Raw genomic sequence first — 13,006 nt, forward strand, 5'->3', positions numbered from 1 at the left:
TTTTTTTTGGCACAGAGTATCGCTCTGTCGCCCAGGCTGGAGTGCAGTGGCGCGATCTGGGCTCACTGCAGTCTCTGCCTCCTGGTTCAAGTGATTCTCATGCCTCAGCCTCCAAAGTAGCTGAGATTACAGGTGCGCCATCACTACTGGCTGGTTTTTTTTTTTTTGTATTTTTAGTAGAGACGGAGTTTCACCATGTTGGCCAGGCTAGTCTCGTCCTCCTGACCTCAAATGATCCACTTGCCTTGGCCTCCCAAAGTACTGGAATTACAGGCATGAGCCACCATGCCTGGCCTCACTCAGTGTTTTCAGTTAGGAAACTTACATTGTTGAGTTCTGGGACATTTTCTTGAATGATTTCACTGATTTTTTTTCCTTTCCTTTTTTTTCCCTTGGATTTCCCATTGTATAGATGCTGAATTATCTTGACTAGACCTCCAATTTTTTCTTTTTTCCTGTTGCCATCTATATGATTCTTTATTCTTTCTGATAAATTTTCCTGAGTTTAATTTCCAAGGGCTCTTTGGCAAAGTATCGATTTTTTTTCATGGATGGCGTATCTACTCTTTTGAGACAGGGTCTTGCTCCGACGTGGCTCACTACAGCCTTGATTGCTCAGGCTCAAGCAATCCTCCCGCCCTAGCCCTCCCAGTAGCTGGTACTACGGGCCTGCACAACCAAACCTAGCCAACTTTTTTCATTTTTAGAGACGAGGTCTTGCTGTGTTGCCCAGACCGGTCACAAACTCCTAAGCATCAAGCAGTTCTCTTCCTTGGCCTCCTAAAATTCTGGGATTACAGTGGAGTATTTGCTATACTCTTTCCATGGACACTAATGGTAGGGTATATAAGGTATAAAATTCTTTTTATTTATTTTTTAATTAACATCAGAAATTCCTGCTAATAAAATTCTTTTTAAATTTTGAGTTTTTTTCTTCCCACAGTTGTCCATATTTCCTCCAAGTTCCTTTTCTATTTTTTATTTTCCTTTGTTTTCTTTTTGTGGTAAATGCTTTCCTCAGATGAGTGGTAATCCTTGGCTGTTTGCAGTTATGCCTCTAAAAGCTGATTGGAAGCTCTTAGTACCTCGTTGGTACTTGTTAACTAGAGTTCACCGTAGAGTGATCTAGCTGTGTCATTTGCTGGGGAGCCCTTCATGCCCTTCATGTCAGCTTCTGATTACTTTTCCCTTTTCTGCAAAGGAAGAGGGGTCTTTTAATTTCCTGTCTGGTGGGAGGACGTCCGTATGCCAGTTCTGTGGGAGCTGAGTGAGGGAAATAGGGCAGTGAAGATTTCAGTATTCAGTACATATGTGTTTACTTAAGCCCTCTGTTTTCATTAAGCCTCCCCCGCACCAATGTGCTTTGTGTCCCCCTGCTCTGAAATCCTCCTCAGAGAATAATCCTCTAGAATTTTGCCTTGGTGGGAGAAGCATGGTAACCTAACCATGTGATATTTAGGAAGAGATTGAAAGATTGAGTAGTTTTCTAAGGAGCTTTCAGCCAGCCTTCTTTATTTAGTGCTCCCTCCATACCTGTTTCTACAGGCACTATCATTATCAGTTCCTGGGCCTTTTAAGGATTCTGTGGACTAAGGTTGGTTTTTGGCTTTCCATTACTGCTGATATCTTGGATCTGCGAAGTCAGTTACCATTCATGCATCTGCTTTCTAGCTTTTACATTTTATTTATACCTTAAAAATACCTTATTAAGGCCAGGCATGGTGGCTCAGGCTTGTAATCCTAGCACTTTGGGAAGTTGTGGCAGGTAGATTGCTTGAGTCTGGGAGTTTGAGAGAAGCCTGGGCAACATGGCAAAACCCCATCTCTACTGTAGAAAAATTAACCCCATTGTGATGGTGCGTGCCTGTAGTCCCAGCTACTTGGGAGGCTGAGGCGGGAGGATGACTTGAGCCTGAGAGGTGGAGGTTGCAGTGTGCTGAGATCATATCACTGCACTCCATCCTGGGTGACAGAGTGAGACCTCATCTCAAAAACAAAAACAAAAAAAAACCCCATAACCACCTTTATTAGTATTTTAGCACAATTTGGAGAAGAAGTGAAGTTAAATACGTTTGTTCAACTTTCTCTTTACCCAGAACTTATTTCTAATTTCTTTTAGCACCTTTTTATTGTAAAATATACATAAAATTTATTATTTAAAAGTAAACAATTCAGTGGCCTTAAGTACATTCACAGTGTTTTACAGCCATCACTACTTTCTAGTTTTAGAACTTTTCTATCACACCAAAAAGAAACTCCATACTCCTTAAGCAGTCACTCCCCATTCCCTCCCTCCCCCAGGCCCTGGCAGTCACGAATGTGTTTTTGTTTCTATGGATTTGCCTGTTGTGGATATTTCATATAAATGAATTCATTCAGTATTTGGCCTTTTGTCACATGTTTTCACTTACCATAATATTTTTGTGGTTCATCTATGGTATGCATAGACCAATGCTTTCTTTTTTATGGCTGAATAATTTTCATTGTATGGATATATCACATTTTATCTGTTCATCAATTGATGAACTTTTGAGTTGTTTCTACTTTTTTTGGCTATTGTAAATAGTGCTGTTATGAACACTAACGTATAATTTTTTGGGGTGCACATTTGCTTTTCTTTTCAGTATATACCTAGTTGTGGAATTGCTAGATCATATATGGTAATTCTGTCTTTAACTTACTGAGAAACTGCCAAACGGTTTTCCTCAGTGACTGTATCATTTTATATTCCTATTAGCAATACACAAGTGTCTTCGTTTCTCCACATTTTTGCAAACACCTGTTTTCCAGTTTTAAATTTTCATTGTAGCCATTCTAGTGGGTGTAAAATGGTATCTTTTTATTTTGATTTGCACTGTCCCAATGACTAATGACACTGAGCCTCTTTTCATGTGCTTGCTGGCCATTTGTGTATCTTCTTTGAAGAAATGTCTAAGTCCTTTGCCCATTTTAAATTGTATTGTTTGTCTTTTTGTTGTAGAGTTATAAGAGTTCTTTATATATTCTGGATACTAGACCCTATTTAGGTATATGATTTTCAAATCTTTTCCCTCTAGGTGTTTTTTACATTTTTATTTTTGGTCTTTGAACTCATCTATATTCTATGATTGAGATGTAAAGATGACAGCAATGGTGTCATTCATCTGTGTTTATTTACCTTGTTATTTGGAAAGATTATATTTTAGGTGTTCTCTACCCCAATAAAATGGTATTATGACACAAGGGTTATAAAGGACTGGTAAGAAGTTACTAAAGACAGAAAGGGAAGATGGCCTCCTTCCAAAATGTGGTCCTAGCAGAAGTGAAATAAGTTACACCAATAACTACAGTCAAAAAGCTATTTTTATCCATGATAAGGTATTTGTTGTTATTAAATATTATATCTTGCCAGATCTAGTGGCTTACACCTGTAATCCCAGCACTTTGGGAGGCTCAGGTGGATGGATCACTTGAGCTCAGGAGTTCGAGACCAGCCAGGGCAACATGGCAAAACCCCATCTCTACAAAAAATAAAAAATTAGCCAGGCTTGGTGGTACATGCCTGTAGTCCTAGCTACTCAGGAGTCTGAGGTGGGAGGATAGGCTGCAGTGAGCCAAGATCAAGGCTGCAGTGAGCTGAGATTATAGCACTGCACTCCAGCCTGGGCAATAAGATGAGACCCTGTTTCCCAAAAAAAAAAAAAAAAAAATGACTATAGTTCTTCATTAAGTGGGCATGTGGAATCTTATCTAATATTTGAAATAATAATTGTTAAATATTTTATTGAGCTCTTACTGGGTACCAGATGTGTTCTAAGTTTTTTTCATGAATTATTTTCATTAATCTTATTCATTGCTGTAACCTGAATAAGTACTCACATATTTGTTGAAGGGTTCAGTGGTCCCCAAACCCTTAGATGCTGTTTTGGAAGGTTAACTTGCCAGAGGTCACATAGTTGGCAAATGGTGGAGCTGAATTTAACCCTAAGATCTGATTCAAGAGTTGTCTTTCTTAACTATATTGCTTTATGTGGAGTTTTGCAATTGATATCTAGACAGAAAATTTCTAGCAAGGGAAAAAACTAATTTTTAATTAATTTTAATTTTTTTTTTACTGTTTTTCTTCTTTTATTTTTTTATTTTGTGAGCCACCATGCCCAATTAGTTTCTTTTAAAAGACTAGTTAGCTTATGCTTTAGGCCTCTTGGTTAATCTGAGGTATTTAATTAATATCTTTGAAATCCTAAGGTTTACTGTATCACTTCTGCAGCATATAAATTCTTCCTTCTTACTTATTTCTAGTCTCTTTCTACAGTCCTTTCTATTATGGCTAATCATCAAAACATTGTTCCTATTTTCTACTGCAACCTAATTTTTAGTGTTATGCTGTTTCCAGATGCCATTTGGATCATTTTCAAAAAAAGATGAATAATAATTAACAAGTAATGAATATTGTTCTTTTTACCATTCATTAAGAACAATTGTTGGCCGGGCGCGGTGGCTCAAGCCTGTAATCCCAGCACTTTGGGAGGCTGAGGCGGGTGGATCACGAGGTCAAGAGATCAAGACCATCCTGGTCAACATGGTGAAACCCCGTCTCTACTAATACAAAAAATTAGCTGGGCATGGTGGCGCGTGCCTGTAATCCCAGCTACTCAGGAGACTGAGGCAGGAGAATTGCCTGAACCCAGGAGGCGGAGGTTGCGGTGAGCCGAGATCGCGCCATTGCACTCCAGCCTGGGTAACAAGAGCAAAACTCCGTCTCAAAAAAAAAAAAAAAAGGACAATTGTTAATTGTCTTATTCTATTGTGAAGAATATCTGTAATTCCTACTTAGAACCTGGGTTGATAGCAAGAGATGAGGAAGCAGTAAGTGTGCACAGAATGATTTAGCCGGAAAAAGCATATATGATAAAGAATAATATGTTTTCTAAGGACAGAGTGGAACTGATCACACAGGTTCTTTTTTTTTTTTTAAAGCCTTAAAACTTCTTATCGCCCATAAAAGTACTTTTTCCTTTATAATATACAACAATAATTTTCTACTTTTAGTTAATTAGTTTCAAAGCAAGCTAAAATTATAATTTATAAAGAATCATATTTGCTCCCTATCATTGTTTTATAGCTGGGTCTATACTGGCAAATAACAAAAATAAAATTCCTGTCCTTGTGGAAGAGACAGTTAAATAATGAGCCAAATACATTTCAGATAGAAATGAGAGCGATGGAAGAAAAGTAAAGAAGGATGAGGGCATGAAGGGTGACTGGTTAATCTTTAGATAGTGTAATACGGGAAACTGCTTTGAAAAGGTGACTTTTGAGCAGAGACCTTAATATACTGAGGGAGTGAACCATTCAAAGTCTGGGGAGAGAATTTGGCTTCCTCTTCAGATATACAAAATTACAAGATATTGCCATCCTTGTAACTGAAAATGTCTAGAAGCCGGATAAGAAGTATGGTTTCTAAAAACCCAGCAAAGAGCTGAGGATATAAGGGAACCTAAATGAACGAAACTCCAGAAAGTAATCGAACTTTCATAGAGAAGAAACCCATGGCCACTCTAGGATAGAACAACCCAAGGACTGGGAATCCACCATAGATGAGGGGAAAGGAGAAACGGGCCACATTTTTATCAGATTTTTAATGGCCACATATGGGCTGGTAGGACAGGTTAGGATCCTGAGAAACCCCAGCTACTCTTAAACCAAAGAGCAAGTGTGCACCCACGCTCCAGCTTCTACCCACAGGTGTTCACTGAATGCTCAGGAGTAGTAAGCCTGGGCCAGTGATGAGCTGGCATAGGTACTACCTGAGGCATTTGGAACTTCTCCCAAGTATAGAGCAACCACTCTCAGAAGGCAGGATTGCTGAGAGAAATCCAGCAGAGGTAGCCAGGTGGGAGGCTGAGGCGGGCGGATTACCTGAGGTCAGGAGTTTGAGACCAGCCTGGCCAACATGGTGAAACCCCGTCTCCACTGAAAATACAAAAATTAGCCAGGCGTGCTGGCAGGCACCTGTAATCCCAGCTACTTGGGAGGCTGAGGCAGGAGAATTGCTTGAACCCAGGAGGTGGAGATTGCAGTGAACCGAGATCATGCCATTGCACTCCAGCCTGGGCAACAAGAGTGAAACTGTCTCAAAAGAAAAAGAAAAAAAGAAATCCAGCAGAGGCACTCCATGCTTTCAGTTCTGGAATGCTGCAGGCAGGGGAAGAGCTGGAGATAAGTCTTCACTCTCTGGCAGTCGATGCTTTCAGCCACCAAGGATTGGGACAGGGCAAAAGAGGTGAGTGAAACTGCTCTAATTCATTTCAGGCCTTCACAGAGTGTAAGGAAGCTGCCCTCCACAAGGCTTGCTGGGGAGGAGAAGCAGGGCTGCATGAGGGCACCTGAGTTTCAGAAAGCAAGGTGTGTGACTAGAGAGCAAAGAGAATCTAGCAAACCAAACTCTGACCGTTGTGCTTAACGCAGAGATAGAGCTCCCATAGTTTTTTTTTTTTTCTCTTTCTTTTTTTTTTAATATAAATTTGATGTTTTGAAATAGTTTCAGATGTAAAGAAAAATTGCCAAGATAGTATAGAGAGTTCCCATGAATCCTGCCTCTAGTTTTTCCTATTATTAGCACCTTACATTAGTATGGTATTTTTTTATAATTAATGAACTAATACTGATCTATTATCATTAACTTTAGTTATCTATACTTTATTTACCTAATGCTCCAGGATCCCATTTAGTTGTCACATCTCCTTAGGGTCTTCTTGGCTTTGGCAGTTTCTTAGACTCGAGTTTCTTGTCTCTTGTTTTTGATGACTGACAGTTTTGAGGAGTATTGTCCAGGTATTTCACAGACTATTCTGTTGGTATCTGTTTGGTATTTTTATCATTGTTAGAGTGGGGTTTTGGATTTTTGAGATGAACAACATATAGGTTAAGTACAATTTTCTTTCCTTGTTTTTGAGACAGTGTCTCACTCTGTCACCCAGGCTGGAATGTAGTGGTATGATGACAGCTCACTGCAGCCTTGAACTCCTGGGCTCAAGCAATCCTCTCTCCTCAGCTTCCTGAGTAGCTGAGACTACAGATGCATGCCACCATACCTGCCTAAATTTCTTTTTTTTTTTAAATAGAGATGGAGTCTCACTGTATTGCCTAGGCTGGTCTTGAACTCCTGGGCTCAAGCAATCCTCCCACTTCAGCCTCCCAAGTAGTTGGGACTACAGACATGTGCCTCTATGGCCTGGCAGTACCATTTTCATCACATCATATTAAGGGAGCATACAGTCAATATGACTAATCAATGTTGACATTGACCTTGATCATCTGGTTGAGTTTTGTATATATATATATTTTTTTTCACTAGAAAAAAACACAGAGCTTTATTATTCTCAACACCAGCGGCAGCGGTCTCTGTAGGACAGGGGAGTGACTTCTGTTGACTGACAGGGATAGGTGGCTCCTACTTGCCGGCGATAAGCGGGTTCCACAGGACCACGATAACTGAGTCCCCACGCAGGAACATCTTGGAGATGTAGCAGTCTTTGTTGACTGGCTTGGACTTCTTGCCCTTGCCGCTCTTGGGTACCTCAGTCCACATCTCTTTCACGTTTTCCAGCACCATGTTGCAGTGCCTATCGAAGGCCTTCACGCGGCCCAGGAGTTTCTTATTGTTGCGGCAATTGATGAGCACTTGGGTGTTGTTCTTGATGGACTGAGTGAGCACAGAGAGTGGACCCATGTTAAATTCTTCCTCCTCTCGCTTCTGCAGCTCCTCTGGGGTCATCTCACTCTTGGGCTTGTTGAGGAGGCTCATGTCGGTCACTAAGCTCTTGGTTCACTCCGGTTTCCTCCGCGTTGCTGCTGCCTGAGGAGAGAGAGAGGTGGGACCGAGTTTTGTATATTTCTTTACTACAAAGTTACTCTTTTCCCCCCTCTATTTACATACTGTACTCTTTGGAAGGAAGTTACATATGTGCAGCCTACACTTAAAGTATGGAGAGTTATGATACCCCTCCTCAAGGGCAGAGTGTCTACACAAATTATTTAGATTTCTTCTGCATGGGAGATTTGTCTCTTCTTCCTCATTTATTTATCCGTTCAATTTTTTAAATATTAGTATGGACTTATGGATATTTTATGACGGGTTAAAATCTTATTATTGCTTTATTTATTTTATTGGCCAAATTGTTCCAGCTTTGGCCACTGGGAGCTTTTTCAGTTAGTATGACTTTTTGATATACCTCTGTCAGTATAGCCTTCAAAAATAGTGGCAAAATAAAGACTTTTTGGACATATCAAAAAGGGAAAGGATTTGTTTCCAGAAGATCTGGACTGTCAAAAACATTAAAACAAACACATTAACAAGATGTGGGTTTTATAGCATATATGTGATTATATAACCATGAGAGAACAAAAAGGAGGAGAAGGAATAATACTGTCATACATTTCTTTCTTTGTGAAAGGAGACTGTAGTAACTTCAGTGTGCATATTTAATGTCTAGAACAAGCAACCAAAACTAACATAAACCATAAAGTCAGTACATCTGCCCAAGAGGATTAACTGCTATGAGAATCAAAATACACGAAACAACTGTTTTCAGACATTGGACAACAGGCAGCACAGGATAGTGATCCCTTGAAAGAAGAGAAATAACTGATACGAATCCTACAGGAGTTTCTATAGGCAGTTTCCAGATTGTAGCACAGAGTAGGGGAATCCAAATAGAGCCCAGGAGAGTCTGGAGAAGTCAAGACAACTAGAATTTGTGGACAGAAAACTGGAATAAAAGGCATAACACAGAAATCTATAGAAGTAAGAGGATCTTTGATTGGATACTCATCTGCACATGCCAAGTGTGGAAGTTGACAATGCTAGAGAAAGTCACACTGGAAATCAGAACACTGAACAATTCCAGGAGCTCACACAGAGATGGGAATAGTTTATGTTTCCATTAGGCATAGTGGAGAGACTGTTTTATACATAGGACATTGGCTAGAGTCCTCATAGTGGGGTTAAATTAGCCATAGACTAAAGACCTTTCTAAACCTACACTAAAGTTCAAGGCAAGTTTTGAAAGGACCAGGCTGATTCTGAGTAACTCAATTATGTGCCAAAACTAAATTCTTTAAAAGAATACAGTAAAAGCCAGCACCTAGCAAATGTTGAGCATTAATAATATATTAATAAAAGATTACTAGGCATCCAAATAAAAAATAGGAAAATGACCCATAACCAGGAGAAAAATCAATCAATAGAAAAACACCTAGAAATGTAGAATTATTAGAAATAATTCTGATGATTGAATTATCAGCCAAAGATGTTAATACAAGTATTGTAATGACTAATAAAGAAATGAATGATAAAAAGATGCAAGCTGGATGTGGTAGTTCATACCTGTAATCCCAGCACTTTGGGAGACCGAGGGGGGCAGATCAGTTGAGGTCAGGAGTTTGAGACCAGCCTGCCCAACATGGGGAAGCCCTGTCTCTACTAAAAATACAAACATTAGCTGGGCATGGTGGCATGCACCTGTAATTACAGCTTGGGAGGCTGAGGCATGAGAATTGCTTGAACCTGGGAGGCGGAGGTTGCAATGAGCTGAGAACATGCCACTGTACTCCAGCCTGGGTGATGAAGACTCCACTGCGCCTGTCCAATTCTGGTGTTCTGTTACACAGTGGGGTGAGTATAGTTAAGAGTAAATATTGTTACTACAAAATAGCTGGAAGAGAGGCTTTGAATATTCTTCCACAAACAAAAGAGAGATGCAGGAGGTGATGGTTAGACTAGCTGCTCTGATTGGATCATTATGCAACATGGATATGTATCAAAACATCAAATTATACCCCATAAATATGTACAAATACAATACGTCAGTTTAAAAATGAACTTTTAAAAACTTCTCTTGTACTTATCAGCTGAATAAAAAATAAGTTTTTAAAAGGAGAGAAATCTTGTTAATAGCCAGTTATTTACCCTATCATTGAGTTACAGTGAACCTTCTCATATGAATTCTCTGATAAGGAAGCTCCTTTACACTGAAGTTTTATTCTTTTCATACCTCTTTAGATAAGTCAGTGCTTTAGGAGCATATGTCATATGACTCAACGGCAGTGTTCTAACTTGGATTCTAGCTCCACATAGTGCAAAGGCAAAACACCAGAGAGTCAGTATGGTGGTTAAAAGAACTTCTGTTCTGCTGCTTGATTTCCCGCATTCCAGTCCTCCCTCTGCTACCTGCTGTCTTCGTGACCTGGCAAGTTCCTTTTGTAAACTCGGTGTTCTGTGGGGAAGGTGGTGGAAGAAGAATGGTGGTTTGAGCCAGGCAGTAGCAGGTGTAGGTGGAGAAAAGTGGTCAAACCCTAAACAAATGTTAAAGGTAGGACCAAAAAGATTTGATGACAAATTGGAAGTAGAGCATGGGAAAAAGAAAGGTATCAGTGATGATGCCAAGGTTTTTGGCTCAGTAAACTGGGATAGTGGAGTTGTTATTTGCTGAGTATGACCTTTTAGAAAGGAATGTCAGGGCATAAGTAGCAAAGCTTTTTTATTTTCTTGATTGTGTTTGTTTCATTTTTCATCTTTTGTGGAGGGTGGGTGGAGATGAAAGCAAATGCAGGGGTTGGCAGACACACCGCTGGCACCCACCTGTGATTTCATGATTACTTGTTTTAAAGTTAAGTCCTTTTTATTTTTACTTTTTTTTTTTTTAGAGGCAGTACCTCATTCTGTCATCCAGGTTGGATTACAGTGACACAGTCACGGCTCACTGTAGCCTTGACTTCCTGAGCTCAGGTGATTCTTTCACTTCAGCCTTCTGTGTAGCTGGTACTACAGGCACGTGCCACCCTACCTAGCTAGTTTTTTTGTATTTTTTTAGCGATGTGATCTCATCGTGTTGCCTAGGCTGGTTTGGAACTACTGAGCTGAAGCAACCCACCTGCCTCAGCCTTCCAAAGTACTGTAATTACAAGCTTGAGCCACTATGAGTGGCCAAATTCAGGGCTTTTGATGTTGCCTGGTGGTGGTGGGAAGGTGAAGTGTGGTATTTTAGGAATTTGAGGATTTCTCCTTCAACCTTAGGCGTGACATTGAACAAATGATATATGGGCTGAGAAATTTTCTAGTAATGCTGGATCCAAAAATCTCTTATCCCGTTGTCTCATAACTTCATTATACAGACCTGGCAGCCATGATCCTCTTTTGTTCCCCCTTAGTTGCCAAACATGAGTTCTCTGTCTTACCATCTTTGAGTCTTACCTCTGTCTTGAGATTCTCAAATGCATATCATAACTTTTAGACACAATTCAACCTTATTTCAATTAGTATTTCATTGTTATTTAAATACTTTAACAGGAAAACTGAGCAACATTTCCTTTTACCTGTTAGTCCTGTTACCATAATATTTTAGATAAAATGTATTAGAAGGTACATTCTACATTAATAGAATATTTATTCATGTGTTTATGTGGTTCTTAACTAGGAATACCATATAGTCTATCTCCAAACTGAGACACTTGTGAGAATGAAAAGAGATACTGACTAAACAGGACACCAGAAAAACATGCTTAAACTAGGACTGTTCTGGGCAAATCAGAAGGCATGTTCACCCTATTTGTAAGGCCAGGAAACCAGCTAAGGTTCACTTTCTGTTTGAGTGCTTGGAATTTATTAGAAGAAGGCAAATACCCTGGAACTAGAGTGAGAGGGAGAAATTCCTTTTGTATTGCAAGCAAGAATAAGGGAGGCTCATCTACACTGCACGAAATTGATGCATCTCAGGTGTTGATGAGACCGTGATTACAGGTGTCTCACTTGAATACCAAAGACAATTGCAAAGGAAATGAAAGGTTATGCAAAAAGAGTCGAGAACTCAGTTGTCTGCTCACAGGTTGGCTTTAGTGGCTATTACTTTAGATACTAAATGAGTGATAGCTTTGAGCTTCAATTGCTTTTCTTCCTGAGGGAGAAAAAAATAGATCTTATATCCTTTCATTAGTCACATAAAATGTGGACATTTTCTATCATTTTAAATAGTAAATTTAGATACTAGCATTTAGTAATTCTTGAAAGAGTTCAGTATGAATATACACAGTACGTGGGTTATTAGTACTCAGTGTTGTTTGTTAGTACAAATGAACTAGGATAGCAAATTGAATTTAGATCAATCAGGTAAAAGAATAAAAGAATGATTTTTTAAACCACAGCAAAGAATAGCATAATGAACCCTATGTAACTTCACTTAACTTCAGTAATTTCAAGTTTGAGTAAGTTGCAGAGTTGGGATTTGAGCCCATATCTCTCTTGTTCCAAATCCCTTGTTTTTAATTACAATCCAATGTGGCTTCTTTATTTTGTCATTTGATGCTATTGAGCAACTTTATGATTTCTTGGTGCTTTGGTAAAATAGACATGAAAAGGTATTATACATGGAGTTTTTTCACTCCCTAGGAATAAAAGGGAAAAAGCACTCTCTTTTAATGATACATGTTTTGTAATAAGCATTTTTTTTAGTTGCAGTGTTCTGCAAAGACAAAACCTGCTGATAGAGTTCATCCTGTTTTATAAATCTTTGACCCATTCATCAGACTCTGACCACTGTAAAGATAAAGGGTATGGTTGTATTGGTCTTTCTGACTGAAGTGGCCTTCTGCAGATTGAGAAATTGTGTAATTATTAACTGCGGTAATGGATATGTACTTGCAAGTTTTATCTGGTATCTTAATGAGCTTTAACCCTCTCAGTACACCTAAAACATATCCTAGAATCATTGAATTTAATCAGTTGTCCATAACTTTTCTGTCTGTATAATTTGGCTATCATAAATATTTTGTTTCCTCCTGCCTCTACCACTCTCTATCCTCCTACTCACATACTCACAACTCCTATAAATTGGAGTATTCAGTAGCAGTAGACTTTGGTATAAACATTAAAAAAATTTTTTTTTGAGACAGAGTTTCACTCTTGTTGCACAGGGTGGAATGCAATGGCGCAATCTCGGCTTACAGCAACCTCTGCCTTCTGGGTTCA

At 39.3% G+C, this 13,006-nt stretch overlaps 2 protein-coding genes across 10 annotated transcripts in view; one reads left to right on the plus strand and one right to left on the minus strand.

The window, feature by feature from the left end:
• SHLD2 (shieldin complex subunit 2) overlaps window positions 1-13,006 on the plus strand; it is an 89,404-nt gene that overhangs the window by 29,333 nt on the left and 47,065 nt on the right. For 3 of the 7 annotated variants that reach the window (XR_010341842.1, XR_002478825.2, XM_021672253.2), the window contains exon 1: window positions 6,086-6,265. The exons of 1 other annotated variant lie outside the window; for it this stretch is intronic. Coding sequence is in view for 4 of the 6 variants with exons in the window: in XM_021672253.2 (XP_021527928.2) it covers window positions 6,175-6,265 (91 nt within the window). In the remaining 2 variants the exon portion in view is untranslated. Of the gene's footprint in view, window positions 1-6,085; window positions 6,266-13,006 lie in introns of those variants that run through there. 3 more of the 7 variants (XM_021672251.2, XM_064374418.1, XM_021672254.2) reach the window with 2 other exon arrangements.
• Window positions 7,337-13,006, minus strand: part of LOC105731048 (small nuclear ribonucleoprotein Sm D2-like) — a 32,520-nt gene continuing 26,850 nt past the window's right edge. For all 3 annotated transcript variants that reach the window (XM_064374419.1, XM_064374421.1, XM_064374420.1), the window contains one exon: window positions 7,337-7,840. In XM_064374419.1, the coding sequence (XP_064230489.1) occupies window positions 7,436-7,789 (354 nt within the window). In that variant the 5' untranslated portion in view covers window positions 7,790-7,840 and the 3' untranslated portion in view covers window positions 7,337-7,435. The remainder of the gene's footprint in view (window positions 7,841-13,006) is intronic.

Source organism: Aotus nancymaae, unplaced genomic scaffold (assembly GCF_030222135.1).
Source record: "Aotus nancymaae isolate 86718 unplaced genomic scaffold, 86718_ANA_hifiasm-v0.15.2.pri h1tg000010l, whole genome shotgun sequence".
Classification (NCBI taxonomy): domain Eukaryota; kingdom Metazoa; phylum Chordata; class Mammalia; order Primates; family Aotidae; genus Aotus; species Aotus nancymaae.